Source organism: Staurois parvus, unplaced genomic scaffold, assembly GCF_062004578.1.
Source record: "Staurois parvus isolate SC_StPar_1 unplaced genomic scaffold, SC_StPar_1.0 ptg000048l, whole genome shotgun sequence".
Classification (NCBI taxonomy): Eukaryota; Metazoa; Chordata; class Amphibia; order Anura; family Ranidae; genus Staurois; species Staurois parvus.
Window position 1 is genome coordinate 8383046 of NW_028317844.1, and position 27982 is coordinate 8411027.

Genomic DNA, 27982 nt, shown 5'->3' on the forward strand with positions numbered 1-27982 from the left:
ATTTAATCACCATTGGGGTTTTTATTTTTTGCTAAATTAACAAAAAAAGACCAAAAAGTTTGAAAAAAACACACATTTTTCTTTGTTTCTGTTATAAAAGTTTACAAATAAATAATTGTTCTTCATAAATTTAGGCCGAGATGTATTCTGCTACATGTCTTTGGTGAAAATAACCCAAATTAGGATGTATTTTTTAGTTTGTAGGAAAGTTATAGAGTTCACAAACTATGGTATAGATGTGAATATTGATCAATCCTGAAGTACTGACAGCCAATCTAATTTCTTGAGGTCCAAGAATGTCAGAACAGTACAGATATCCCCCAAATGACCCCTTTTTGCAAAGTAGACAGTCCAACGTACTTCGTAAGAGGCATGGCGAGTTTTTTGAAGTTGTATATTTTTTGTCATAATTTTTCGGAAAATGAAAAAATTAAAAAAATTAGTTTCACTATTTTTTTTTACATATTGTCACCAGTGCAGTACAGCGTCATCATATAACTGGCATGGCAGTGATCAGGGACACTGACTGGTGACAGTATGAAAAAAAATATATATATTTTGTTTATTTTTTTTATTATTTTTTATTACATTTTTTTAAGATTCTTTTTTCATATTTCACTAGGACCAAAGTAGTACAATGTTACCATAGTAACATTGTACTACTTTGGGGAAGTGATCTGTATTTTATTTTTTTTTCTTTACACAATTTGCTTATAGCAAAAAAATACTTTGCTATAAGCAAGCATTTACCTGAATGACATCGATTAGCTGTGATTTGGCCACAGCTAATCAGATGACATGTGCATGTGATTAGCTGTGACCATTCACAGCTAGACAATAGTATACAATGGATGGCATGAATGAAGCCATCCATTGTATACAACTGTCAACCTGTACCTGCAATGGGTGCCGATACTCAGATCTGTCATCGGCCGTGTCCCAGGTACACGGCCGGTGACAGATCGCGTTGCTGCGCGGCTCTGCAGGAGCGCAATCTGCGCATATGGCGTCCACCCGGAACGCTGATGACATTTGCCGGCCGCCATTCGGCCATAGGGCAGGTGGCAAATGGTTAAAAAAGTGGAGATCTACCTGAACAACAGGGGAGAAGTCAAAGATCACCAGGCACAGTGTCGGCTAGTGTCACCTCCTCACACCTGATTTAAACCTCTAATTGCTGTACTAGTGTGTCACAAGTGTGTGCTTTGCAGGGCAATCATGGGTTTAAATCGGGTGGTGAAGAGGTAACATATTGCCTCCTCCCCACCTTTCAAACACTCTCGGATCACTTTGCAGAGAAGAAGTAGTGTCTGCTGCATTTGTGAATGAGCCTTTAGTTGCATCCAGCAGTGGCACTCTTAGGGTTCATTCACATATAAAGTTGGAGGATGGTAAAACCCTGCGGTTGAGTCATGGTTTTACCGCTCCCGATCCCTACCCACTTTAGCTCCTGAGGCAGCAGCTAAAAGTATACACATGCCACAGCAGGAATTACACCCCCTGTTGCTTTTGATGGTTGCCACCGCCTGTCAGTCCAGACCCATTGAAGTAAATGGGGCCACTCTGAAATTGCCCCACAACTGCATTTTTCTGCGGTGTCCAAGGGGTTTAAGCAGATGGTAGGAAAGCAACACACTGCTGCCTGCTTTAATCCCTTGTTTGCTGTACTGCACAAGTTTGCAGGGCACTGCCTTATTCACTTGAATGGGTCGTGCTTGGCAGGTGCTACACACACCAACCATGATGGCATAGGAGCCAGCACTACAGAGGACACATCAACTTATGCAGCTCTTGCTCCCTTCTACAGCTTCAACAAGTAGTCCCTCTGCATTGCACTCTACTGGTGGATCACAATCTACTGGTTGCTGACTCCCGGCCTAGAGCCTCTTTTGTTTTGAAGGTGGTTGCTGCCTTTCACTTTAATCTGGACATTGTACTTCCATCTCTGTCCTAATCCTATTACCCTACAAAGCTTTCCCTCCATTGCTTAGTTGTGGTGTGAGCTTTTCTTGTTTACCTCTCGGCCACAGCTTCCTTCAGACAGTCTGACTCTCCTTGTCATTCCTGAGGGTCCTCATAAGGACCAACCTGCTTTTCACTTCACTATACCTTGGTGGCTTTCACAGATTATTGCACAAGCCTATCTGCCTAAAGTCCTACTCCATGCACAGCACGTATTCACTTGTCATGCATAGGGTAGCCCATAGATTGGGGGGCTGCCCTACACGTGGCAAAGTAGCTTATGGGACATTTTTGCGTGTTGCACGTTTTTGTTACTGTGCGCTTTGCTTTGTTTCTCACTCTTTTTTTCATGTGGCAAATTGTGTATTTGCTTCTGTGTTCAGTGTGCCATTAATGTCACTGAAAGTGCAACTTGGTAATTTTAGGTGTATAAAGGTGGCCATACACTATACAATCTGATTGTACAATCTCCTTTAGGCTGCTTTCACACTGATCTGTTTTTCTTCTGCTTTTGCATTTAAAAAAGGGGAAAAATAATGTGTGACCATGTAATCCTATAGAATTTTTCGCACTGATCTGTTGCGGGTCTTCTGTGATTTTTAAAATCCTGCTTGCTGCATTTCTGGTGCAAGTTTGGTACGGTAAAAACGCACCTCCCCATTGAAATGAATGGGAAACACAGCAAAACCGCATTAAAAAACGCACCCAAGTTGCATTGGTGTGGTTTTTGAGTCACGTGTCCTGTAAAAAATGCACCTTGGTGTTCTTGCTATGTATCAGAATGAATGTAGCCTTAGATTTACCAAAACCACCTATCCAATCACTCTGTATCCAATCAGACAGGCCCTTGCACTACATAGTTGATGGTAGATCTCAAGGAAATTGTACAATCAGATTGCATAGTGTATGGTGAGCTTTACAGAACCCAGGATATACATCTCCTGTTTTCAATACTATAGTTCTATCCACTTAGACTGTTAACTGATTGCTTCGCTTTTGTACACTCTGCCAAATTACAAAATTATTATTATTATGGCGCCTAATGTGTCCAAAAATTATAAATTGTGTAAGATATGCAGTTGCCCCTTGTTTCCCAACATGCTCCTAGAACAGTTATATTTAATATATTGCACCTATAATGGGTGCTCCATTTCCCACTGACTATATAAAAAAATATAAAAGACAATGAAAGTCCAAGAGTGAGTTCATGTTTTGAGTTTCAAGTGACAGTCTTTTCTATTCCTCTATGCTGTAACCCATATAAGTGAGTGATTTAATATCTACACCACGTGCCGGCAAATTATATATAAATTGCTCACTCACCAGACCTTTTGACCCCAATTAAGGTGGTCAGATGCGCATTTTGGTCATATAGGGAACCATCCTCTCAGGCTTTCCTAGAGTGTTGCTTCCCTCCAGCAGCTCTCCATTGATAAGGCCAAAAGCTAAGGCAATGGGATTTTCAGCAAATTCTCCAATTCATCTAGGTAATACAATGCAGGCTAATCCTTAAAGCGGAGTTCCACTCACGCTGTCAAAAAATAAGTCAGCAGCTACAAAAACTGTAGCTGCTGACTTTTAAAAAAACAGCCACTTACCTGTCCCTCAGTCCTGTGGTGTGTCCCCCCGCCATTCTTTTCACTGGCTGTCCTGTATTCCAGGAGGCCGACATCTTCAGTGTGAGCACCCGACCATGATAGCTTGCGGCTTCACAGCCGGGTACCCACTGCGCATGCATGAGAAGCGCTGCGCTTTGTGAATGGTCCTGTAGTCTTCTGGGACCTGTCACATGTCCCAAAATACTACAGGGAGGGAGGGAAGGAGGACACCTTCCATTTCTGATCGCCTAGGTGATCAGACCGAAAGTGGGAGCGGATACCTGTCAAATTCGGGTACCCGCTCCCCCCCCCGCCCCCCAAAGGTGCCAATCCTGGGGAGCAGTCCTTAAAGCGGAACTTCCCCTTTTGGGTGGAGCTCCACTTTAAGGAGATGTGGTGCCGGGCCGCTCAGATAAACCAGACCGATATAAAATCTTTCTAAGTGTAGCTTTTATTAATTCAACATTATGAGCAAAAACAAACAATTTTGCACTGACATCGAGTGGTGCCTGTAGTATCAGCACCAGTATCTGCAGCTTGTGAATGTCAAAGATGGCCGACGTGCGCTCCAAGCCTCGCTTTCGATATGGCTGAATTCTCTGTCCCCAGACCCAGATGTGTCGTATTGATGCTTCGACATACGTTTCGCCCAGCAGGGTCTTCAGGAAGTGAACTGATTGCTTCGCTCCTGTACACTCTGACAAATGAACGATCTATGGCTGTGTATTTAGTGAGAACTGTATTCACTGACTGCACTGGAAAAGCATGCACCTGAGGAGGTGGGTGCTAGTGATCTGCTGGAAGGGGGGAGGGCAGATGCAGGGTGGGTACTAATCAGTTTAGCTGGTGAACGCTTTCCTGTGTCACCTTCTAAGGTCTGTCCAGGAAGTAATGGAGAAGTTTTTTTTATACAGCCAGCTGGACACTGAAGGAAGGGGTGTGTAGGGTAAATAGAAAGCTTTTTTTATTTCTGCACAAGAAGTACATTAATGGTATTTTGGTACATAGGGGAGCTGGAATTGACAAAAAAAAGGGAACTTAGCCTTTTTTGTATTCTTGATGAACGATTAAGTATTTTAATTTTCTTTCTGTGTTTATGGTCTCCTAATAATGCTAATTAAAAACTGAAGCATAATCAGAGTGAGAAGTGTTAGACTTGATTGGCCAATTACTTTTTGTTTGTGTCTATTGCTGAATTAAAAAAATATCTATTTATTACAGGCACTTATATAGCGCTCTCAATTTATGCAGTGCTTTACATATATACTATACATTCACATCAGTCCCAGCCCTCAAGGAGCATACAATCTAAGGTCCCTAACTCACATTCATACACACACTAGGGCCAAATTAGGCAGGAGCCAATTAACCTACCAGCATGTCTCCAGAGTGTGGGATGAAACCGCAGTACCCGGAGAAAACACACACAGGCAAGTAGTGTCAAGGTTGAGATTTGAACTGAAGACCCGAGTGCTGCTAGGTGGAAGTGCTAACCACGTAGCCACTATGAAAAGGGTTTTTTATTAAAAGTTAGATGCATGTAGGAATGTAAACACATGCGTTGGAGATGGCTATGCATTCAAACATCTTTTGCGATACACATGTTGAATATTGCCGCGCATGCTGGAGTGAGAGCAATATTTCTGGCACCAGAGCTCTGTAACGCCAAACTGTTGACCTATAGGGAGCTTTTAAAGTGTCACCTATGAAAAATAGAGTATTGAAGGTATATAGGGTACTGAAGTTGTCGCCATTTCACGGGAACACGCAGATTTAAGGTTCGATATGTTTGGTATCTATTTACTCGGTACAACCTCCTCTTATATTTTACCAATTAATTGCGTAATTTATTCTGTTTGTGTGCCCTAAAATTAACTTAACTGTTTTTTTTTCCCTGAAATTTTGCATTTCCTAGACGTTTACAGTAATATTGAGTGGCATAAAAATTGCAACTACCATTATTTTATTCTTTAGGGTGTCTCCTTTTAGAAAATGTATAATGTTTTGGGGTTTTATGAAATCTTCAGGCCTAAAATTATTTTTTAATAATGTGTGCAAAAATGGCTCTAGCAGCGAAAAGGCTAAAAGAAAGAAATGCAATAATGCAGTTGTCAAATAGAGGATATACTGGGGAGACTACCACCATCCTGTTGAATGGGAGCTAAACTTACAGTAAGCCTCCGTTCACACTGATCTGACTTGTCATGCGATTTGACAGTTCTCAATGATCAGCAATGGAACCGTTCAGTTTGACTACGACTTAGTTGGAGTTGCACCGATTTGAAAAGTGGTTCTTGCACTACTTTTGGCGATTTCAGGTGCGACTTGCATAGATATGTTTTACAAGTCTCACCTGAAGTCATACTGACATCAGACTTTGAAATTGTGCAACTTCAAGTGAAGTCGCATGCATTCAAAGTCGTATTCAGTATGAACCCGGGCTAAGTCATGTAGTTTTGCATAGTCTGTAATGAAAACAGTTATGCAGTTGTCTAGCAGTTTGTTTTTATTACTGCAGCACAAATATGTATTTTCAAAAGTGTATGAATTTTGTGAAGAGCCTGTTAGGAAAATATTTTATGATTAAATATTAAAATTCTTTAGCAAGATGCACTTGTGGAATCTGTTAGTTAGATTTTAGTTATTGATTTATATTCTGAAACGTAAAAACATTTACATTTGTCAGTAACTGGCTCATTTTAAACTGCTTATAAGGAATAATTGAGCCACCTTTCATGGCAGGATTCATTTTCCTCTGAATAAGTGCTTATAAATTATTCACTGTGTAAATATACCCAAGGCCGTTTATTGGTGTTCTGCAGCTTTTGTCATTCATTATGAGTTTATAATGCTTTGAGACCATTGTTCTTCCTGTGATCTGTGTGTACCAAGCTGATGTTCCTAAACTCTTGTTTTAGGCATAATTTATCACTATGACCTGACCAAAGATACAGAAGAGCCAAAAGTTTTCCGGGAAATTACTGTCAAAGGTTTTAATCCATCGGACTACCAAACAGTACAGGTGATTAAAAGCTGCTTTTGCACATTTGCATAGAGAAATATTGCATCTTTGTTCTGACTTTTTAGTCCTTTGAAGCTTCAGGAACTCTGCTTTGATTAATGTGTTTCATGGTTAGAGGTACGTAATCTGTCTCAATGTGGGAAGACAGCTGACTGCATATCCTGATCTGCTTGTTCATATTATGTGGGCCAACCATTCTCTCGAGTCCTGTCACTTTCTAAGGAACACGGTGTGATGATGGTCACAATGACACCTGTCAACTCCACTCAAGCCAAAGAGCTAATAGATCAATGAGTGAGTGTCAATAACTTCTACTATGACACAGTCTGAGTACAGTCTGAGTTGGAGAGTGTCTGATAGAGGATGAAAGTCAGTTCTTCCTTTACAGGTCTTTATTGTGATATTTAGTAGATCAATGTTTAGCAGAAAGACACTGCTAAATATCAGGCGTGTTTTAATTTTTCCCTTTTTCCCAATTGCTGGCTTTAGTATCTGTTTTGTGAGGATTCTGTTCAGAAATTGTATTTTATACTGTAGATCCAGCCATGTCTACCATAACAGTGGAGGATGCAGCTACCTTTAAAGTCTAAGTTTTTTTTTTTGTTTAAATTAAAAAGAGAAGTGTCCCTTTTGCTGGTGCCAGGATGGAAATCTTCCATCCTCTGACCCCCCCATGCACACATATGCACTCAAACGCAACAGTAATCCTCTAGTGCTACGGGGGGTAATCTAGCCAATGGGCCTGTCATAGATACTTTTCTAGAATGCCAACTATGCCCACCATTTCTGCCCCCCTCTCCCGCTCTGAACCCGATTTTAGCTGTGACCTTTGTTTGCCAAACAATCTGACTTAGTCAAAACCCCTAATAAAAAAGATCTAACCACCTCTGCAATTGATAGTGTTACATTTCATCTGTAACTGTTTAGTGGAAGCTTCCTGTTTTATTTCTTGCATATATATCCTATCAGTGCATATGCTTAGGGCACTTTGACTACACTGCTGGATTGCAGAGCTCTCTTGCAAGATGTATTTGATCCACATATCCTTCGAAGCAAAGCACCTCTTGATAATACCAAGGATGCTACTGTTGGCAAGGTCACCCATTTTCCTAAACAGAAGAACTCTAAGGAGAAGACTATGAAGCCATCTCCCTATTGGCTTGTTTGGGTGGATTGTGAACCTTCAGAAATTGCAGGAACAGACTCATTGCTTGGAGTATTGGGGTCTGGTCTTGGACGCGTCTCGGCCCAGAGTTTTGTTTTTTCTCAGGAGAAGCGGCATACTCTTCAATCTCAGGTCCAGAAGATTATGGACTTTAAACGTCTGCATGAGAGTCCTAAGCCTGATAGTAACTGGTTCCTTTTTCCCAGTGTTACTCCAGATGTCTAAAATGCTATATTCTGTTATTGTGGGGCACACCACTCCTGTCTCTGGGCAGGCTGATTCAGTAGACACCAAGGACTAGGCTCTCCCTGGCTTGATGGCTCAAGAGTCTGGCTCATGGGTCAGGGAAGTCCCTTTTCTTTTGAAATATTCCCACAACAGGCACCAGGTCCAGTTTAAGTCAGACAACGTTGAGGCAATGTTGTACATCAACGATCAGGAAAGATCCACAAGTCTCATAGCAAGGAGGGCAGAAGAAATCCTCTCCAGAACAGAACTGCACATTCCAGCCTTGTCAGCTAAGTACTTACCAGGCGTAGACAACTAGCAGTCAGGTTTTCTCAGCTGACAGCTTCTGGACCTAGGAGAGTGGTCCCGACATATGGTGGTGTTTCAGGACCTGTGTCACAAGTAGGATACACTGGATGAGGACTCTGTGGCTCCCAACTAGTCTGGCTTGTATCCAGGTGCAGGGATCCTTTGATGGTAGCAAAAAATGCACTGGTGGCCTTGTGGTATCAGTACATTCCACAGGATCAAGATGGAGGGCATTCTGGTGATATTCAGTGCCTCAGATTAGCCTAGGTGAATGTGATACATCGACCCCTATAGCCGATGCATTAAGGGCTATGCCAGACCATCTGCCAATTTGCCATCTTTCGTCCTGTGTCACTGGATTTAACACCATGACTGTTGAAGCCCATGCTTTTTGAAGAACAGATTTATCTGAGTCTGTGAATTCTATGATGCTCAATGCTAGGAAGTCCACTTCCTGCAAGGTATATAATAGAGCATGGAAAGCATACTTCACTTGGTTTGGGTCTTAAGGGGTTTCATTCCAGGAGTTTCTTCATGGGACAGATCCTCTCCTTCCTGCAGCTGAGTCTGAACTAATGTTTGGTTCTCAGCACCATCAGAAGGCAAGTGTCTGTACTTTCCATTCTGTTTCAGAGATCATTGGCCTCTCACTCTTTTATTTGGACTTTTGGACAGGAGGTCTGCCATGGGGCTCCCCCAGCTGTTCCACTGTGACTCCATAGGATCTGAATCAGATTCTCTCTGTGCTTCAGAAAACCAATTGGAGACATTTCTCTTTCCTTTAAGCTCACTCACAAGGTTGTTTTCCTTGTAGCTATAACCTTTACAAGCAAGTGTTTGAACTGTGGCCTTATCTTGCAACGTTTTTTGGTCATGCATAGCGAAAGGTGATGTCAAAGTCCAGGAGTTCTTTCCTGCCTAAGATAGTTTTGCCTTTCATCATATAGAGGAAATCCTAAAGAAGAACCCCTGCATGTAAAGGGTAAATGTCAGCAGCAATCAAATACCCTGACTGCTAACTTTTAAGAAACAGATATTTAGCAGCCCATGAATTCCAGCACTGTCTTCTGCTTCAGGTGATTCTTCTCAGGAGTTTGGATCATCCACACCATCATCTTGGCATAGAGATCCAGCTGTCACTTCCTGACTCACAGCTGGTCCCTTACATTGTCAAGACAATGGCCTGCTGTGAGATTGGTCTCCTGGGATGTTGGAAGCAGAATTGAGAGGGGCGACTTGAGGTAGGCCGAGGGGAAGTCATTCTTGCTTAGGCAAGAAATTAGGCAGTGGGTACCACCAAGCAAAATGTACTAGTTTCCCAAAAGGCCCAAGGGGAGATGATAAAGGGAACTTTCACATACAGGAAAAGGTCCAAATTTATAAGATGATTGTTTTTCTGTTCCTTTGTCTGGCTCTGATTCATCAAATGAAATTGCTGTCCATTGTGTGGATTTGGTTTGGGATATGCGAGTCTACCTCTAAGCCACTGCTTCTTTCAAAAAGACGGATGCCTTTTTTATCATTCCATAAGGGTGCCCCAGCTTCTCTTCTAGGTGGTTCAGACAGACCATCATTTAGGCTTATGGTGTCAAAAATTGGTTCTCCCCTTTTCTGTTAAAGCTTACTCTGTTAGGTCAATGCCTCCTTGGGCTTTTTGGCATCAGGCAGCTGTTTCTAAGGCTGCCAGCTTGCCTTTTGTTCTGTTAATCTCTAGGTTCTAACAAGTGAGTGTTTCTGCCTCATCTGATTCCAGCTTTGGCATAAGGTCCTTCAGATAGCCCTTTGAGCTGCAAGTACACTTTTTTTTTGTGTTGCCCACCCCTTAGTTGGACTGCTTTTGAATGTCCTGAGTGACTATGGGCTTGTTCACAAGCGTGACAGGCACTGCGGCTCTTCTAAATAGCAATCCACACTCGGATCACTTTTCAGAGATGTTTGACAGACGGTGAGGAGGCAGTATGTCGCCACCTCACCACCTGATTTAACCCTATAATTGCCATACTACTGCTCTGCAAATGTATACATTTCACGTGGCTGTGGTGCACTTCCAGTGCAGTCCTATAGAACTGACTGTGTTGCGTTCAGTAGAGGCAGCTACCGCTAAAAGCTACATGCTGTTTAAGTTTTGCCACACCCACGATGCTGTGAGTGGCTGTATCTTTGTTTAACTGTACTCAACCCCCTGATTTTACCACCCATTGACCTCATATGTGAAAAAGCTCTAAGACTTCCTATGCCCCTGAGTAGACTTACCTGAGCCCCATCTCGATCCAGCGATGTGCACAAGAGCCTCAGCTGTCTCAGGTCTCTCCCTCCTCATTGGCTGAGACAGCAGTGGGAGTCATTGGCTCCTGCTACTGTCAGTCGTAGCCAGTAAACCAATGAGGGGAGAGCAGGGGGCAGGTCCAAGCCACCGCTGTGTGTGAATGGTCACAAAGAGGAGCATCTCAGGAGCCCCCATTGAAAGCAGCTTGCTATGGGGGCACTTGGCAGGGGGGGAGGTGCCAGGAGCACTGGCAGAGGACCAGAGAAGACAAGGATCTTGGCTGCTCTATGAAAAACCACTGCACATAGCAGGAAAGTATTACATGTTTGTTATTTTAAAAAATATATGCCTTTACAGTTACTTTAAGTATAATTTCAGAAATGGCACTCTGAAATGGCAGCCTATATATTTGCGTAGTGCAGATTTCCTTCAACTGTTTGACAGATAGGTTTTCATAAGCTCACAGCTACTGCTAAAAGCCAGTGTTTGTCGATTATCATCTCAGGATGGAACAGAGGTGGGATGGATGTTCCCCGATCCCCCCACGTGGCAGAGAACCCAGGAGTGCTCATCTCTAGTTGCTTATTCTTTCAGGACGAAATCCATAAAGAACAACTCTGCTAATAGCAGACTAACCACATTTAGAAGCCACTCGTTGGCATGGTTAGACAAAGCCTATGACCCACAGACCCCCCCCCTCCCATTTTTGTAAAGCAGGGTAGGTACAAGTTGACTATTTTGTCAGGTTTAGGAGAACAATTCATTTGCATATTAGCAGCCCTCCCAGCTAAAAAAATGTTTACTGGTAATATTTAGAGATTTGAACAACTCTGCCAGTAGACACTGTAGATACGCGCATATGTTACAGAGGAAGTGTAAAATACAAATTCTTAAAAGTAGATGCTAAATGGTGCTTTTCTTTCTATGGAAATCTGTATGAACCATGAGTGTCAAATCAGGCACTCTCAAAATGCTGACTTCTACTTGAGCTTGAAATTGAAACTTTAGCACAACCAAAACATTCTTCTGTGGATCTCATAAGCCTCATGGTTGGCTGCTAAAGTGTAACAGGCATTTTGAGATTCTGCTGATGCATGTCAAAACTCCAACTTGGTAGCTCTAGTTAAAAGCTTTGTGTCCTTGGGTTCAGGCTTCTGGGTACCCAGGAGATGCTTTGCATGGAAAAATTGCTGTATGCAAGCACCTTTTTCTGGGATCCCTTAAGACCCTAAATTAATGTTAAATGCTTTTTTTATGACAGAATCACTCTAAACTTTGCACTTCAAAAGCTGACTAAAGCTTCACAATGAAAAGATTTGTAGACAGTTCCTACCTTCTCTGATGTTTTCTGTTAATGCTTTATGTTTCCTAATAAATGGCAGTTGCATTTTAAACTGAAATGTTTGTATTATATGAAATAATGTACTATTGTTCTATAAACAGAAAATGCCACTTTTTATCAGCAATGAATTCCTGTGACTAAGCTGCCATTGTATATTCATATATTTTATATATAGATTTTATTATTAGGATTTAGGTCATGGCCAGCATAAAATAAGTATTTTTAGCTTAACAGTATTTATTTTCATTTTAAATTGTCTTGTGCATATTGGCTAAATATAATTAAAAAAGATGAGGTTACCTCTGTCACGTAATAATATGTACTATACAAGTTAGTGTTTGTTTAAACTGTATGTAACCTAAAAAGTCTAAATCAGTTATTTGCTTTCTCAATCACAGTCATATATGACATTTCAGGCTTAGTTTATTGTCTGTGAAAGACTAAAATATGGCAAGTCTGCCAGCAACTTTTGCCTTACATCCCTTCTTGTCTTGAGCTAACAACGCCAACCATGGGCTACAAATCTTATAGGAGCATTGTCAGCATGCATGCTTTCTTACGCCCTTAGTGACAACAGAACACTATGAGGATGTATGGTACGTAAGTAGCCCCATTGTCAGCTTGTGATATCACAGGCTTACTAGTCCTCTCCCCTGCCTTAAATGATTGACAGTGGCCCCTGTGGCTTTTAATTTTACAGCCGACAGGTGTGCCACTCACAATGGCGTGCTGCTGTTTCTTCAATCACACCCTTCAGGCAGGCAAGCAGCACAGGGAGGCATTGCGATCACATAATTGCTCTAAAAAGGAATTATTTAAGCAACTGTTTTTACAGTAGTTATGGCACTTTCCATGCTCTTGGAATCTCTTCATATGCTTTCCTGGTTGCCTAGTATTGACTTTACAGATGCTTTAATACAGTTGCAAGAAAAAGTATGTGAACCCCTTGGGATTACGTGGAGTTTTGCATGAATTGGGCATAAAATGTGCTCTGAACGTCATCTAAGTCACAACAATAGAAGAACACAGTCTGCTGAACATAATACTACACAAACATTAGATGTTGCCATGGTTTAATTGCACATAACATGTAAACATTCACAGTGCAGGGAGGAAAACGTATGTGAGGCCCTAGCTTAATGACTTCTCCCAGAGCTAATTGGAGCCAGGAGTGAGCCAACCTTGACTCCAATCAGTGTGATGATATTGGATGTGTTGCTGACAGCTGTCCTGCCCTTAAAAAACACACACCTGTTTTGGGTTTACTGGTTTCAAGAAGCACTGCCTGATGTGAACCATGCCTCACAGAAAAGAGCTCTCAGAAGACCTACGATCAAGAATTGTTGACTCGCATGAAGCTGGAAAGGGTTACAAAAGTATCTCCAAAAGCCTTGATGTTCATGTGTCCACGGTAAGACAGACTGTCTACAAATGGAGAAAGTTTAGCACTGTTGCTACTCTCCCTAGGCGTGGTCGTCCTGTAAAAATGACTGCAAGAGCACAGCGCAGAATGCTGCATGAGGTAAAGAAGAATCCCAGAGTGTCAGCTAAAGACCTACAGAAATCTCTGGCACATGCTAACATTTTTGTTGACACATCTACAATAAGGAAAACAATAAACAAGAATGGAGTATATGGGAGGACACCATGGAGGAAGCCATTGCTGTCCAAAAAGAATATTGCAGCACGTTTGAAGTTTGCAAAAGAGCACCTGGATGTTCCACAGCACTACTGGCAAAATATACTGTGGACAGATGAAATTACTCCAGATCGTTGTGCAGGTCTGATCTGCAACTACAGGATACGTTTGGTTGAGGTTATTGCTGCCAAAGGAGGGTCAACCAGTTATTAAGTCCAAAGGTTCACATACTTTTTCCTCCCTGCACTGTGAATGTTTACATGTTATGTTCAATTAAACCATGGCAACATCTAATGTTTGTGTAGTATTATGTTCATCAGACTGTGTTCTTCTATTGTTGTGACTTAGATGACAGTCAGAGCACATTTTATGCCCAATTCATGCAAAACTCCACGTAATCCCAAGGGGTTCACATACTTTTTCTTGCAACTGTAGTGTATGCATGCACATTTTGTCCAAGTCACTAAAATCATTTTACACTGACCATACATTAGTAAAGTTTCATTTGGAAATTTTCATTTTAAGAAAATTTGATTTTCTAATTGTTAATGGGGTTGAGTTGACATTCGAATTCGGACGTAGAGACTGGAAAATGTTAAAGGAGCCAGATGGAAATGTTTTTCTAATAATGAATATGGATTTCATTCAGGGAAGTCCATTCACTCCAAAAGCCAATGTTCAAGGCAAACTTGTTTTAAAAAGTATAGTCATTGAATGTACTGAAGAAAATGAGGTTAAAACACAGAATTTATTTCAAAGCACGCAGTTAATTTCTCAGGTCATGCCATGTATTGTGTTTTTCATAGCAGTCTTGAAGTTGTTAATTTTTTCTAGGTATAAAAAATTTGTATGTTAAGTGTCAAAATCTTTGCCAGCTGCTTAAGAGATGACAGAATGCTTTTTAAAGAAGAACTTAACACCTCCCCCATCCCCCCTGGTTTTATTTGTTTTGTTCTATTTTATTCCCACCTTACCTGGTTTCCTGGGTTATTCTCACTCCGAGTGCAGCATTATCCTGCTGCAATTGGCTGTTCCCCCTGGGATCCTGCATTACCATCATCTTCATTTACATCATGAGAGGGCTGCTGTCTTTCCTGGGTTCTTGCAGCTAGCCCCCTCTTACACACATGCACCACAGAGTATCATCAGGGGTTTGGTTGCAAGGCCAAGCAAGAGTTGACCAGCCACCCAATGGCATACATCAGTGCTGTGTGGCACTGTAGAGAGCCTCACATTGGTATCCCAGGAGGCTGTGGGCCAGGGGATGTCATTTTTTTTTATTACAGAATACTGGAATTGCAGAGAGATGGAAAAAAAAACACATTTTTGGGGGGGGGGGGAAACACATGTCCTATTGGGTGGAATGAAATAGTGATATGTGGGTGAGGAGGGTGAAGGTCTGCTTTAAGACATTTATTCAAAATTTTGAAATACTTTTTTTTTCTGCTTGAAATAATATATACTGTACACAGTGTTTAGTGTGAGCTTGGCGGACACGTTTTCTAGCCAAAATATTTACTTAGCAAAAGAATAAAATGTATGAGCTACTTTGTTTGGAAACAAATCTATAGCATTTTTATGTGAAGCCATTAAGTCAAGTAATGGAAACTGTGCTTGTGCAGAAGTACTGCTGTCATATTGAAAGGAAGATAAGCTGTTTGTACATTTTGATTCATCAGGAAGAGAAAACCTTTTTCTTATGTGAACATTTCTGCTGCTTTCATGTTATCGATCTGCCTTTGTCAAAATTTCTACAAAACAACCCCTTCATTTTCCCAAGAGAGCCAATGAAAACCATGTACCTGGAGTGAAAGGAAACACTGCTCATACAGTAGTTCTAGCCAAGACAAATGCAGTCTTGACAGAATATTTATTCAGAATGCCTTGGCAGAAGGCATTGGCAGCTGAAGTGCAAATTCTACTTCTCAATATTTTTATACATATTACGCATTTGCTGTTGTGTGTTCAGTTTCTCTATAATACCTAAAATGACACTAAATTATTTTCTTAGTCCTAAAAACATATCCATACACATCCACTACTTAACCACTTACCCTCCAGAGGATTTACCCCCCTTCCTAACCAAGCCATTTTTTGCAATACGGCGCTGCATTACTTTAACTGACAATTGCGCGGCCGTGAAAAGCTGCACTTAAATGAAATGTATGTCTTTTTTTCCCACAAATAGAGCTTTCTGTTGATGGTATTTAATCATCTCTGCGGTTTTTCGATCCATCCAAACTTACTTTCTCTAAAGGTCAAAAGCTAGGTATGCTTAGCTTTAGCCTTTCCTGCAGTTGTCCAAATAGGTTTTTTTTTTCTTTTACTCTCCACCCTTTGCACAGCCATTCACTGGGAAGATCAATGTACTGCTGTTTCTCCACCCTTAGCTCTCTGAGCTCTGTATGCAGCTGAGAACAGAAGATATGTGATCACTTATAAAAAAAGAGGAGTGGCTATTATTGCATGTATACACAAATGTTTTGCCTTTCATTATTATTTTAAACTGAATGGGTTGTTTTACAAGGTGAGAGTTTTTATATACATTAAACATTATGTTTTATTACCCATCTTAGTTGTTGCTTTAGTTTTTTCTTTAGTTTTGAAAGTCAGGAATAGCAGATAAAAAAGAGGTTGCAAAAGAGGCACAAGAGCATGCTATATATGCCCTGTGTACTTCAGTGAATGTTTTTGAGCACACCTAGCATGCCTAAATTCCTTACCCTTCTAAACTAGGTTAGTACTGCAGGTAAGATATGCCATTTTAGAAAAACGTTTTCACATATAAGAACTCCTTGGTTCAGACAGGCAAATTTATATTTATCATCAAGGAGATATTAAAAGTAGTCCTGTAGCTGCTACCAACAGGCTACATACTGTTCAATGGGAATTGACATCAATTGGGCCTTGGGTGGCTATGTTATAGTACTAGAGGCATATCTGATGGGGATCAAGACTTGGTTTCACTTAGCATAAAAATATGCAACCTTGTCTTGTGCCTATGGTAACTTCATAATAACATAGCAGTAGCCCCTAGCAATCCTTCATAACTGCAGGATTTCCATGTCTCAAGTAACCTTCTGTAATTTGGCAGCAGTCTATAGCTTTCTTTTGGAAGCTGGCAGCAGTTTGTAATGTGTTTTTTTACATAAAAATCAATTTAAAAAGCTGCTTGCATGTCTTTAGAAAAGACCCAGATTTGGAAAGGGGAAGACTGGGGGGATGTGGGAGGACAAAGTTACTTTCTCCTTGCCTATGCTTTGTAAATCTGTTCCACACTCAGCACTTCAGGTTTTTTCTTTACAATTATTGTGAAAATGCTGCATGCACCCTAAACACTTATTTCATACAGTTTTATGTGGAAAGTTAAATAGTGTATGCCTAAACACTTGGTTAATAAATCAAGAGTTTATTTGTGTACCACAGCTGTATATTGATGCTCCTGCGTGTGTAATTTTTATGTACTTTTTTCATATAATTTAGATGGATTTATTAATTTTAAATATATATCTAGGGTTTTTTATGGTAGCTATAACCCATGTCAGACTCTTCATATAAAATCTACTGCAGAATACTTCAATGTGTTATAGATGTATATTTTAGAAGTTTTGCAAGATTCGATAATAAATTCAGTTCCATTTGTAAGTATTATGCAGTTTCCAATTCTTTATTTTGACCCAATGTCAGCTCACCTTCCCAATTTATGTCTTTTATCTGCCCTTTCCTAATGCAGTTGCACGTTCTATACAGTAAGGAACAGAAGTATTTGAACACCCTGCGATTTTGCAAGTTCTCCTACTTAGAAATCATGGAGGGGTCTGAAATTCACATTGTAGGTGCATTCCCATGCTTCCTCCAGCCCAAGCCAGGGATGAGGAGGAGAGTAAGGGAGAGCTGGATAGTCAGCCTAAATCAGACCACAGTTTAGGGGAGGAGGTGGACCTAGACCTGGGTAGTGAGGTAGGTGAGGAGGTTAAGCCTGGCAGGCACCTCTTTGTGGTGGAAGACATGAAGGGGCTCCTTCAGGCTGTTTACGCCACAGAAGAAATCCCAGAAACCCCCTGAGATACCTGAGCGTAGGCCAAAATGTATAGGGGCCTAGTTAAGGCCCATGCTAGGGTGTTCCCCTTCCACCAATCCTTAAAGGATTTAATCCTACAGAAATGGAAGGATCCTGAAAGGAGAATGGTCAGATCTAAGACTTGGAAAAGAAGGTTCCCCTTTAAAGAAGAGGAGGAGATTCTTTAAGCTTCCCAGGTTGGATGCTGCAATGGTGCAAGTTACCAAGATGTCTGATCTCTCCTTTGAGAATTCAGGGAGCATTAAGGATTTGATAGATTGAAAGTCTGAATCCCTCCTAAGGAAGGCACGGGATGCTAACACATCTGCCATGGCCATAGCTCTGGCAGCAACCTGCATTGCCAGAAATATAGACTCTTGGATGGAAAAACTGACCAAACATCTGTTGCAGGGGGCAAGTCAGATGAAGTAATAGATTCACTCTCAGTGATAGGGAAGATGCTGCAGTCAAAGCTGTTAAAGCCTCAGGCAAAACAGCTGCACTCATTAATTCAGCCAGAAGGGCTGTCTGGATTAAAGCATGAGAAGGTGACATCACTTCGAAAGGTAAACTATGTGGTCTCCCCTTTGAGGGCTCCCTGCTGTTTGGCCAGGGTTGGACAATGTGTTGTCCAGGTCATCTGAGAAGGGGAAGAAACGCCCAGGTAAACCCAGGAAGGAAAAATATAGGAGATTTTTTAACGGCCCCTCAAGGCAGAACCAGCATGGAATTAAAAAGGAACCGAATAAGAAATGGGGCAATGGGAGGGGAAGGCAAAGGAGAATTTTGCTGTTTTTCCTCCACAGGCACCAGCACTAAAGAAATCGTGATGCTAGGATCAGGGTAGGGTGCCACCTGTCACATTTTTCCTTCCAGTGGGAGAAAATCTCAGACAGTGCCTACATCTGCCAACTTGTACAAGAGGGCTATTGCCTGGAGTTCTTGTCAAGGCCCCAACAAATGATCACCCTAACCTACCTTTCTCAGGATGCCTTGAGGAGGGAAGCTCTCTTGGAAGCAGTTTAGGAGCTGGCGGAAGAATTGGTGGTAGTACCTGTACCCAAAAGCCAACAATACCAGGTATTTTACTGCCACGTATTTGTTGTTTGTAAATCTTCAGGAAAATACCGCCTAATTATAGACCTCAGAAACCTGAATAAATTCTTGGTGTACAAAAGATTTTCCATTGAGAGTATTTACTCCCCCGCAAAAATCTCCTAAAAAAGGCCTTTATGACATAGCTGGACCTCAAGGATGCCTATTTACATGTCCCAATTCATCCAGAACATCAGGCATACTTAAGGTTGCGATAATTGGGGAAGAAACAGCTCCATGGCAGTTCATGGCTCTTCCTTTTGGACTAGCGGCCAGTCCAAGGATTTTTACAAAAATCCTAGCCAGAGCAGTGGCACTCCTGCACCTTCAGGGGATATCCCTGATCCCCTATTTAGACAATCTGCTAATTTTCGGTCCCTCTGCTATCCAGGTGAAGGCAGACACGGGGAGGGTGATCACCACCCTGGAGTCTCTGGGCTGAATAGTAAGCATGGAGAAATTATCTCTGGAGCCGGAGCAGGTCAAAACCTTTTTAGGCTATGTAGTGGACACGAGCTTAAAAACATTTTACCGAGGTACAAGGTACAGAAGATAGTCCTGTCAATGAGGGGTCTGATAAAGATGCCTTCAAGTTCCCCAAGGGATGTCTTGAGGGTGCTAGGACTGATGTTGGCAGCAATCCCGGCCATAATGTGGGCACAAATCTACTCAAGAGACCTGGGACATGAAGAAAGAATCCCTGGACAAAAAGCAGGTCCTAACTCCACAGGTAAAATCCTCACTAGAATTGTGGGTAACCCTCAGCAATCTGCATGGAGGCAGGGCCGGGGCCCAGTGGGACCCCCTAAAAGTGGTTACAGATGCAAGCTCCTGGGGGTGGGGTGCGCACCTGGGAGAAGCCAAAGCCCAAGGTCCTTGAAACGGTGATTTCCCAGTCTTCGTCCAACTCCAGGTAGCTCAGGGCGGTTGGCAATGCCCTGGAGGCTTTGAGAACAGTATCTTGAGCAGGGAGGTTCAGGTCAGCTCTGACAATACCACTACGGTGGCCTACCTGAACCGTCAGCGTGGAACCAGATCCAGACATCTTCTGGACCTATCCAAGGAAATCCTGGGTTGTGCCGAAGGGAAAGTTTTTTTCCCTGGCGACAGTACATATAAGTGGAACAAGCAACCAGACTTCCTCAGTCACCAGCCGATCAGAGAGGGGGATTGGGAGCTGAACCAGAAGGTCTTTCAGGCTTTGGTTCAATGGTTCGGCAACCCAGAAATAGACCTTTTTGACAATGGCAGGTACAGGAAGGTAACGAGGTTCTTCTCAATATCCTGAGAGAGAGAATCAGAGGGCCTAGACACCTTGTTTCAGATCTTGTGGTTCAGGCTGGCATATGCCTCCCCCCCAGCATTAGTCCCATGGGTTCTCCAGAAGCTCAGCCAGTCATCGAGCCACCTCCTCCTGATTGCACCTTGATGGCCAAGGAGATCATGGTTCATGACTCTCGGTGGCACCGCCTTGGAGGCTTCCGATCCTGCCAGATTTTTCAGGGCCCGGTGCTTCACCCCAAGCTGGAATTCTTCCAATTGACTGCCTGGTTAGTGAGCACCAGATCCTAAAGAGTAAGGGTTGCTCGGACAGAGTTATGGACAGTCTCCTAAGCAGGAAGTCTGTAACCAGGAAAATTTACTAAAAAGTATGGAAAATCTTTTGTTTGTGCAAATGGAAACCGGTGTCCTCTACCTCTATTCCAATGATCCTGGAGTTTCTCAAGGATGGTGTTGAAAGAGGGGTAGCAGTTAGCACCCTTCAAGTACAAGTTGCTGCACTTTCAGTTTTAACTTGACACTAGATTAGCTAGAGAACCTTTAGTTAAGTGGGTTTGGTGACCAGGGAGAGAATTACCACAGCCACAAAAGAGAGGTTTCTGTAGTGGGATCTGACCAAAGTGCTAGAAGCCTTGTCAAAGCTCCCTTTTGAACCAATTGTGGAGATTCCCTTTAAGTTTTTGACGTTAAAATTATCTTTTTGTGAGCTGTCACCACGGCTAGCAGAGTTGGAGACCTACACAATTTGTCAGTCAAAGAACCCTTTTTGTTGATTAGGCCAGACCCAATGTAACTGCCCAAGGTAGCTTCCTTATCTAATAGAACACAGGAAATAACTTTGACTTTCTTCTGTGATGATCCCAGGAATGCAAAAGAAGAGAAATTACACTGTCTTGATATGCAAAGATGTCTCCTCACTTATTTGCATAGGGCCAAAGATTTTAGGAGGTCCGACCATCTGTTAATTTCTTATGCTGGACCATATTGCCTTTGCCTATGAGAGTTCAGGGATCCCTGCACCAACAAACGTTAAAGCTCACTCAACCAGGGCTATAGCTAAATCCTGGGCAGAAAAAAACGCTTCCTTGGAACAGATTTGCTGTGCAGCCACCTGGTCCAGTCAAGACACCTTCTTGAAACATTACCGAATTGAAGTGCTTTCACAACAACACAACAAGGTGCAACAGGCTGTGGTCCCACCCTAACTTAGGCCTGCGGTTACTTGATTATCCTCTCGTGTGCCATCCTGGAAGGTGATAGGAGAAAATCAACCGTTAGACTTACTGGTAATGGCATTTCTACAAACCTTCCAGAACAGCAGGCCTACTTCCCACCCTAGTATGGGAGGGCAGGAAACGCCTAAAAGTAGTAATTGCTGAGTGCCTATGTATAATGATTCCCCTTTTGGACCAGTTTGGTAGTTACTTTATTACAAACTGGAGGGCAAGGGGAAGGGAGGAGACTTCTAACAATTGTAAATTGTGGTTCCTGTAGGGAGGAGCCCCTCATCTCTCAGGTGTGCCGTCCTGGAAGGTTCATAGACATGCTGGTAATGGTAAATCTAATGGTTGGATTTTAGACCCGGTGACAACATTGCTGGATCTCTGCTTCTCTGTGCAATGCAGGCAGATCATGGCTGTTGGGAGTGGTAGGCAAGGTGCTACACAGTGCTTTCTGAAAACATCATAGCACACTGACAGTGCTTCTTTTCAGAGCCCTCAGTCCATGTGAATGCAGTGGAGAGTGGGAAGAGTTATGTTTATATCAAAATGCTTTCAGGGGTGACCATGAGTCTGGAGGAGTGGGCGTGCAGGGCAGGCTTTATTTGAAAGCATGCCAGCCTAGGTAATGCCAACATGTGATGCTGACATCCAGTTAATAAAATTAATTGGCCAGGTACAATCTGCCTTTGGAAGAAATGAAAGTAGCCTATATAGATATGCAAGACTAAAGGGAAGACTGGAGTTTATTTTTAAATTGCTCTAATTAGACACATGTTTTGAGATACATTTAAGCTGCCAGAACAGTCAGTGTCTTTCTGCCTGTGGATCATCATCAAGCCAGGTAGATCATTGTGCAGCCAGGCAGCAACTAAATTTTACTGTTTTAATAAGAAAATTGTATACTTTTTTTGGCTTCAGATATGTATATGTTATTTAGGTGGTCTTCGCTATTTTAGAATATAGATACCACCCATTATAGCCCTGGCCAAAAGTTTTGAGAATGACACAAATATTCATTTTCACAAAGTTTGCTGTCTTAGTTTTTATGATGGCAATTTGCATAAACTCCAGAATATTATGAAGAGTGAGCAGATGAATTGCAATTAATTGCCAAGTCCCTCTTTCACAATATAATTCAGTGTTGGAGTGCACCACAAAAAAGCAAAAAATGCCACAAAAAAATCAGGGGCCCTGATTCCCCAGGGAAGCCGCTATTCCTTTTTTTGTGAACTCCAAAAAATGCACAAATAATATAAAACAGCGCTAACCCACAAACCCCACCTATAACATTCACAATATGTTATATATAAACCCCAAATACTGATCAGCCACAATATATAACAAACAATTTTTGTGTGACAATACATATGAAAGTGCTATAGTGCTGATAAGATAAATACTCAATTCATGTAACTATAAAATAGATAACAAAAAATGCTATAGTGCAAATAACCCACAATATGTCAAACAATTTTGTGGAAAACAAAATCACATATGAAAGTGCTGTGGTGCTCATGAAATAAATGCTCAATTCATATAACTGCAAAGTCCATAACCAAAAATGCTATAGTGCAATAAAAATAACAAAGAAAAAAATCCATGACTTCTGTGTACGCAAACAAAATATTTGTGAATGTCCCCCCACAGAAATGAATCTCCAAATTCCACGTGGCTTAACATACATCACCAATAAAGTGCTCCTTTACTTAGATACCCCTTCCGCTGGACTTTCTCTTTATCTCATATGAACCCCAGAAAGAGGAAGAAAAAGGGAAGCTCCCATAGTGTAAAACCATAAAAACCGCTTTATTGATCAAAACAATCACGTTAATCTCACATGGCCAGGTTTTGCCACTGACACAAGTGTATTTGCATATACTCAGGATCAGGTTGTCTTAGACTACCGCAATCTCAAACCTGTCGTGTGTGGCGATATCACATCCAAGCCCCACTTGGAAGCTTTCTGAATACACTTTATATGCGAAATGCATCAAGGCTTGAGCCGCGCACTTCACCTCCGGTTCCTCTGACGTCACTTCCAGGTATTAGAACACACGCCGACCACAGGAAAAGTGGTGGTGTGGAGGGAAAGAACCCCTTAGTGAGCTGCTTGGGTTGGTGCTCCCTGTGGCACCTATAATATGAGTGGAATACATTTACATATTTTTGAATAAAGAATTTGCTGCACTATGATTATTTTCTTGGCCTTTTTTGAGATACTGAGAATGAAGAAGGTGGTTTAATTTCATTTGATTGGAGTAGGTTGAAGAATTCTGCAGGATTGTGCACACACCTAAGGCATACAGGATCTTTGTTTACAAGCTTGCTGACTACTTTGTTGGCCAAGTTGATCTGGTGAGTTCCCATTTCAGCCATACACTGTGGTGGAACACAATTTGGAGTTGCAAGAGCTAGTCAACAGTTGGACTGTCACATTAGAACAATTTTTTGGATTTTGGATTTCATGTTTTTTGTGACACAGTAATATATATATGTTGATTCATAGCTATTTTGTATGATTATCACAATTTCACTATTTTGGTGTGTGCCTACTTCTATTAATTGCATTATAAAGAATTGACACACACAGTGCTGTTTTCATGCACCCTTTATTGCTTTTTCATTTCATCCAGAGACTTTTCAGTGGTGGAGATGTGAAAAGTCTTATGTTCTCATGACTAGTGCAGGTTTTCTGTTTATAAATAGGTGAAGACAGTTCTTTTGCTCCCTTTAGCCATAGCCACAACACCTCATCAATGTTCCCCATGCTCTCTATTGTGCAAATGACAACTTCATAAATACCTTGATAATCAAGTGGTCCACAAGTATATCGTCTGGTGATGCAAACAGTTTGCTGGCTTAGTACACTGGAAACATTCATAAACAGGACTTGCATTGTAAGAAGGAGCAGTAAATCACAACCATTATGTAGTACCAAAAAGAGTTATGTGAGAGTATGTAATGAGCAAGTAAGGCTGTTGCCATGTACATATAAAATGACAAATTATATATAGCAACAAGATTTTTAAGAACATTAATTTTCATTGTTAAGATTACTTACATGAAGAAAATCTTTTAACATACATTTTTATATAAAAATAATTTTTTTTAAATGACTGTAAAGTCACTTTACAGAAAAACAGAGAATATTGCATCTCAGTGTAAATAAAACACACTCTGTCTTCAAAGAGGGCCTAAGCAACTACTTCATATTGAGCAATATTACACTTTCAAATAAAGAGACTTGTACTTTGATATGGAATTCTCTTTTAGCTTTTCTTAGGACTTCTGTCATATACAAGGACAAAGCAAGTACAGGTTTTCCTCAGTGTGTAATGAGCGATCTTGAAGAAGAGCAGACCATGGCAGATGTTTTTTTTTTAGACTCTCTTGAGGTTTTCTTTCAGTATAATTAGCTCAGTGTGACTTGCAGGACTTTTCACACCAAAAGCATTAACATTGCATATAACATACAAGGTGTTATTGCTCTTAAGAGCTTGATTACATGATGAAAAAAATTGTGTCCTGATAAAACAAAAATCATGTCAAATGCTTAATTCTTTATATATTCAAGAAGAAGGCCAGATGGTAGTACAGTTCATATAAAACTAAAGCATAGTTTCAGTGTAAGTATACATAGGTGAATATATAATACATGTTTTTAATGTCTTTACCTAAATGGCTTGTCACAGCATTAATGGTCAGTATCATCTGTGCATCAGTCTATGACGTTGCATTACTTAATTTTCTCAATGCTGGTTTTGAGTGTTACCTCCTGTCTTCCTCCCAGTTTTATAACTTTTTCAAAAATCCTAGATGAAATTGGTTTTCCTGTCTGTGGGAGACTGGGGGTCTAGAATCCTGTGATCATGGAATATAAAGTATCACATGGGATATAGGGAGTAAGAGCCGGTTCATATATATACGCAGATTGGATGTTTTGAACCACATCCGAATTCACATGATGTGAAAGAACATTGATTTCTTTTGCGGTGGTTCATATATGCGGTGCAGCCAGAGTGCAGATTCAGTTCAAATTCAAGAAGGACCCTGTACGTTTTTGGACCAGTGTAGTCCAGTTCAGATGCAAATTCAGGCTCTTTGACTTCTATGGGAACCGCTTCTAAACCACACGTCATTAGTTTGCGAACACAATTTCAGTGCAGTTTTTGCTCTTCAAATCCTGTTGTGAACCGGCCTTGAACCGCTGAACAACTACTTTCAATTTGCATGGAAACCGGAGCTCAAAACCCCACACAGTGTGAATCCGCTTTTAAGGAAAGGGGGCTCTACAGTTTCCAGGGAAAAACACCCTTACAAACAAAAGTGGAAAAGTTTAGGACTCCTAGCTTCCACTAAAAAAAAATGGTAAAATCTACCCAGTTAAATACAGGTCTTTCTGAATCACCTTCATGATTGCATGTAAAGATAAGATTTTGCATGGTATACAATTTGTGGGCTTTCAAACACCACATAGCTAGGGTAGGAGGAGAAGTTTGCTTCCATTTGAATGCAATGCACACTCTAGCCATGTTGATAAGGTGCAGCAAAAGGGAATGTTTGTATTTATGCCTACATAGGTGTTTGAGATGCAATATTCATCCTGACAATATTGCCGGCTCTGCCTACTATTAGCTGGGTCACAGGAGGACAAAAGTAATTGTACTATTGTGACACATGAGATAAGTATGGCCAAAAAAGCTTTGTCCATACTTCTCTTTTATTATGTTTGGTGTCTAACTGATTGGCATCTTCTCATACATGAGTCTAATCACCTTTTTATAAATGTTACTTCCTCACAGTACAAACTATGAAATATACAAAGATTTGGGGCTTGGTAGTGAAAAAAAAACAGGTCAGCATCATGTGCATTTGCTTCTACATGGTTTTAAGACAAGGCTTTGAGAGTCTCTGGCTTAATGGAAATGTACAGCAACCATTCATAATCTGGCTCATTAACAGGCTTGTGCACATCCTGGCTAAGATGTTTATGCCATTCCATTCAAGGTGGTATGCTTTGTGCCAATGTATCTTGAGCTTTTTTTTTGCTCAATCTGTTACCACTCTGCTTCCTAGCAGATGCGAAACAAAAATCTGAATGTCCCCATTACTGACTCATGCATAATGTAAAAAGGAGGGTGACACTGCTGAATATGATTTCTGCACACAGTTTGGGGTTCATCAGACTTCATTATCATCACAAGAGGATCCTGGGTGATGTAATTGACCAAATATGGGCAGTTTGTTTGGTGGTTTGCTTAACCATGAAAATGCTGGGTTTGGGTTGAAAACACATTCCTGTTCAACTTGAATGCTAATCTTTGCGGTGCAATTTGCGTCCATCAATGCAAATCACACCGCAAAGTATCTGTTAAGGTATCGGGAGTAGTTTCACAAGTACTCATGAAAATACTCCCTACTTTTTTGTTAATTGCCACATTGCTGCATTACCACTCTTTACACAAATGTGTCTCTTGATCCATAGGCAAGTGTTCAGATCAGTAAAAAAAAAAAATGGTGTTTTTTTTATTCCCGTATGCAAGAGGCCTTAGCAGCATAAAGACTTTCATCAAAGATTACAGTATAAGTGGTCAAGATAGTAATAAAGCATGAAGTCTATGCACAGGTATTTCTGAAGGTTCCAGTAGATATGAGCAGATGTAGAAACTAGAGTTTGTTCCTTATGTTTCAAGCGATGCCTGGTCACACACCTGCTAAACAATGTGTATCATAGACTGCAAAGTACAACTCTGGCCAAATGTTTTGAGAATGACGCAAATATTAATTTTCACAAAGTCTGCTGCTTCAGTGTTTTTAGATATTTTTGTCAGATGTTACTATGGTATACTGAAGTATAATTACAAGCATTTTGTAAGTGTCAAAGGATTTTATTGACAATTACATTAAGTTTATGCAAAAAGTCAATATTTGTAGTGTCAGTTGCAAGACCTCTGCAATTTACCCTTGAATGCTGTCAATTTCTGGCCACATCCTGACTGATGGCAACCCATTCTTGCATAATCAATGCTTGGAGTTTGTCAGAATTTGGGGGGGGGGGTTCGTTCACCCACCTCTTGAGGATTGACCACAAGTTCTCAATGGGATAAAGTCTGGGGAGTTTCCAGGACATGGACCCAAAATTTTGATGTTTTGTTCCCAAAGCCACTTACTTATCACTTTTGCCTTCTGGCAAGGTGTTCCATCATGCTGGAAATGACATTGTTCGTCACCAAACTGTTCTTGGATGGTTGGAAGAAGTTGCTGACGGAGGATATTTTTGGACCATTCTTTATTGATGGCAGTGTTCTTAGGCAAAATTGTGAGTGAGCCTACTTCTTTGGCTGAGAAGCAACCCCACACTTGAATAGTCTCAGGATGATTAACTGATAGTAGCGCTCATCTTTTTTTCTCCAGATAAGCCAGAAAATGACTGTACTCCAGTCCTTAGCAGTCTAATCCCTCTACCGTTTGCAGAATATTAGTCTGTCCCTGATGTTTTTCCTGGAGATAAGTGGCTTCTTTGCTGCCCTTCTTGACTCCAGGCCATCCTCAAAAGTCTTCGCCTAACTGTGCCTGCAAATGCACTCACACCTGCCTGCTGCTATTCCTGGGCAAGCTCTGCACAGGTGGTGCCCCAATCCCACAGCTGAATCAACTTTAGGAGACGGTACTGGTGCTTAGTGAAAGATATACCTTATGGCACAGCTCCAAGCAATGGATGGAAGGAAAAAGATCACCCCACTGGCAAGTGAGAAGAGGGGGCCATAAGTCCAAGTGATTCCAGTGTCAGCC

At 41.3% G+C, this 27982-nt stretch overlaps 1 protein-coding gene and 1 pseudogene across 1 annotated transcript in view; both read left to right on the forward strand.

The window, feature by feature from the left end:
• PREP (prolyl endopeptidase) overlaps positions 1-27982 on the forward strand; it is a 170056-nt gene that overhangs the window by 113150 nt on the left and 28924 nt on the right. Inside the window, exon 10 of the mRNA XM_089665074.1 lies at positions 6479-6582. Within this exon, the coding sequence (XP_089521200.1) occupies positions 6479-6582 (104 nt within the window). The remainder of the gene's footprint in view (positions 1-6478; positions 6583-27982) is intronic.
• Positions 17378-18410, forward strand: LOC149470338 (uncharacterized; annotated as a pseudogene).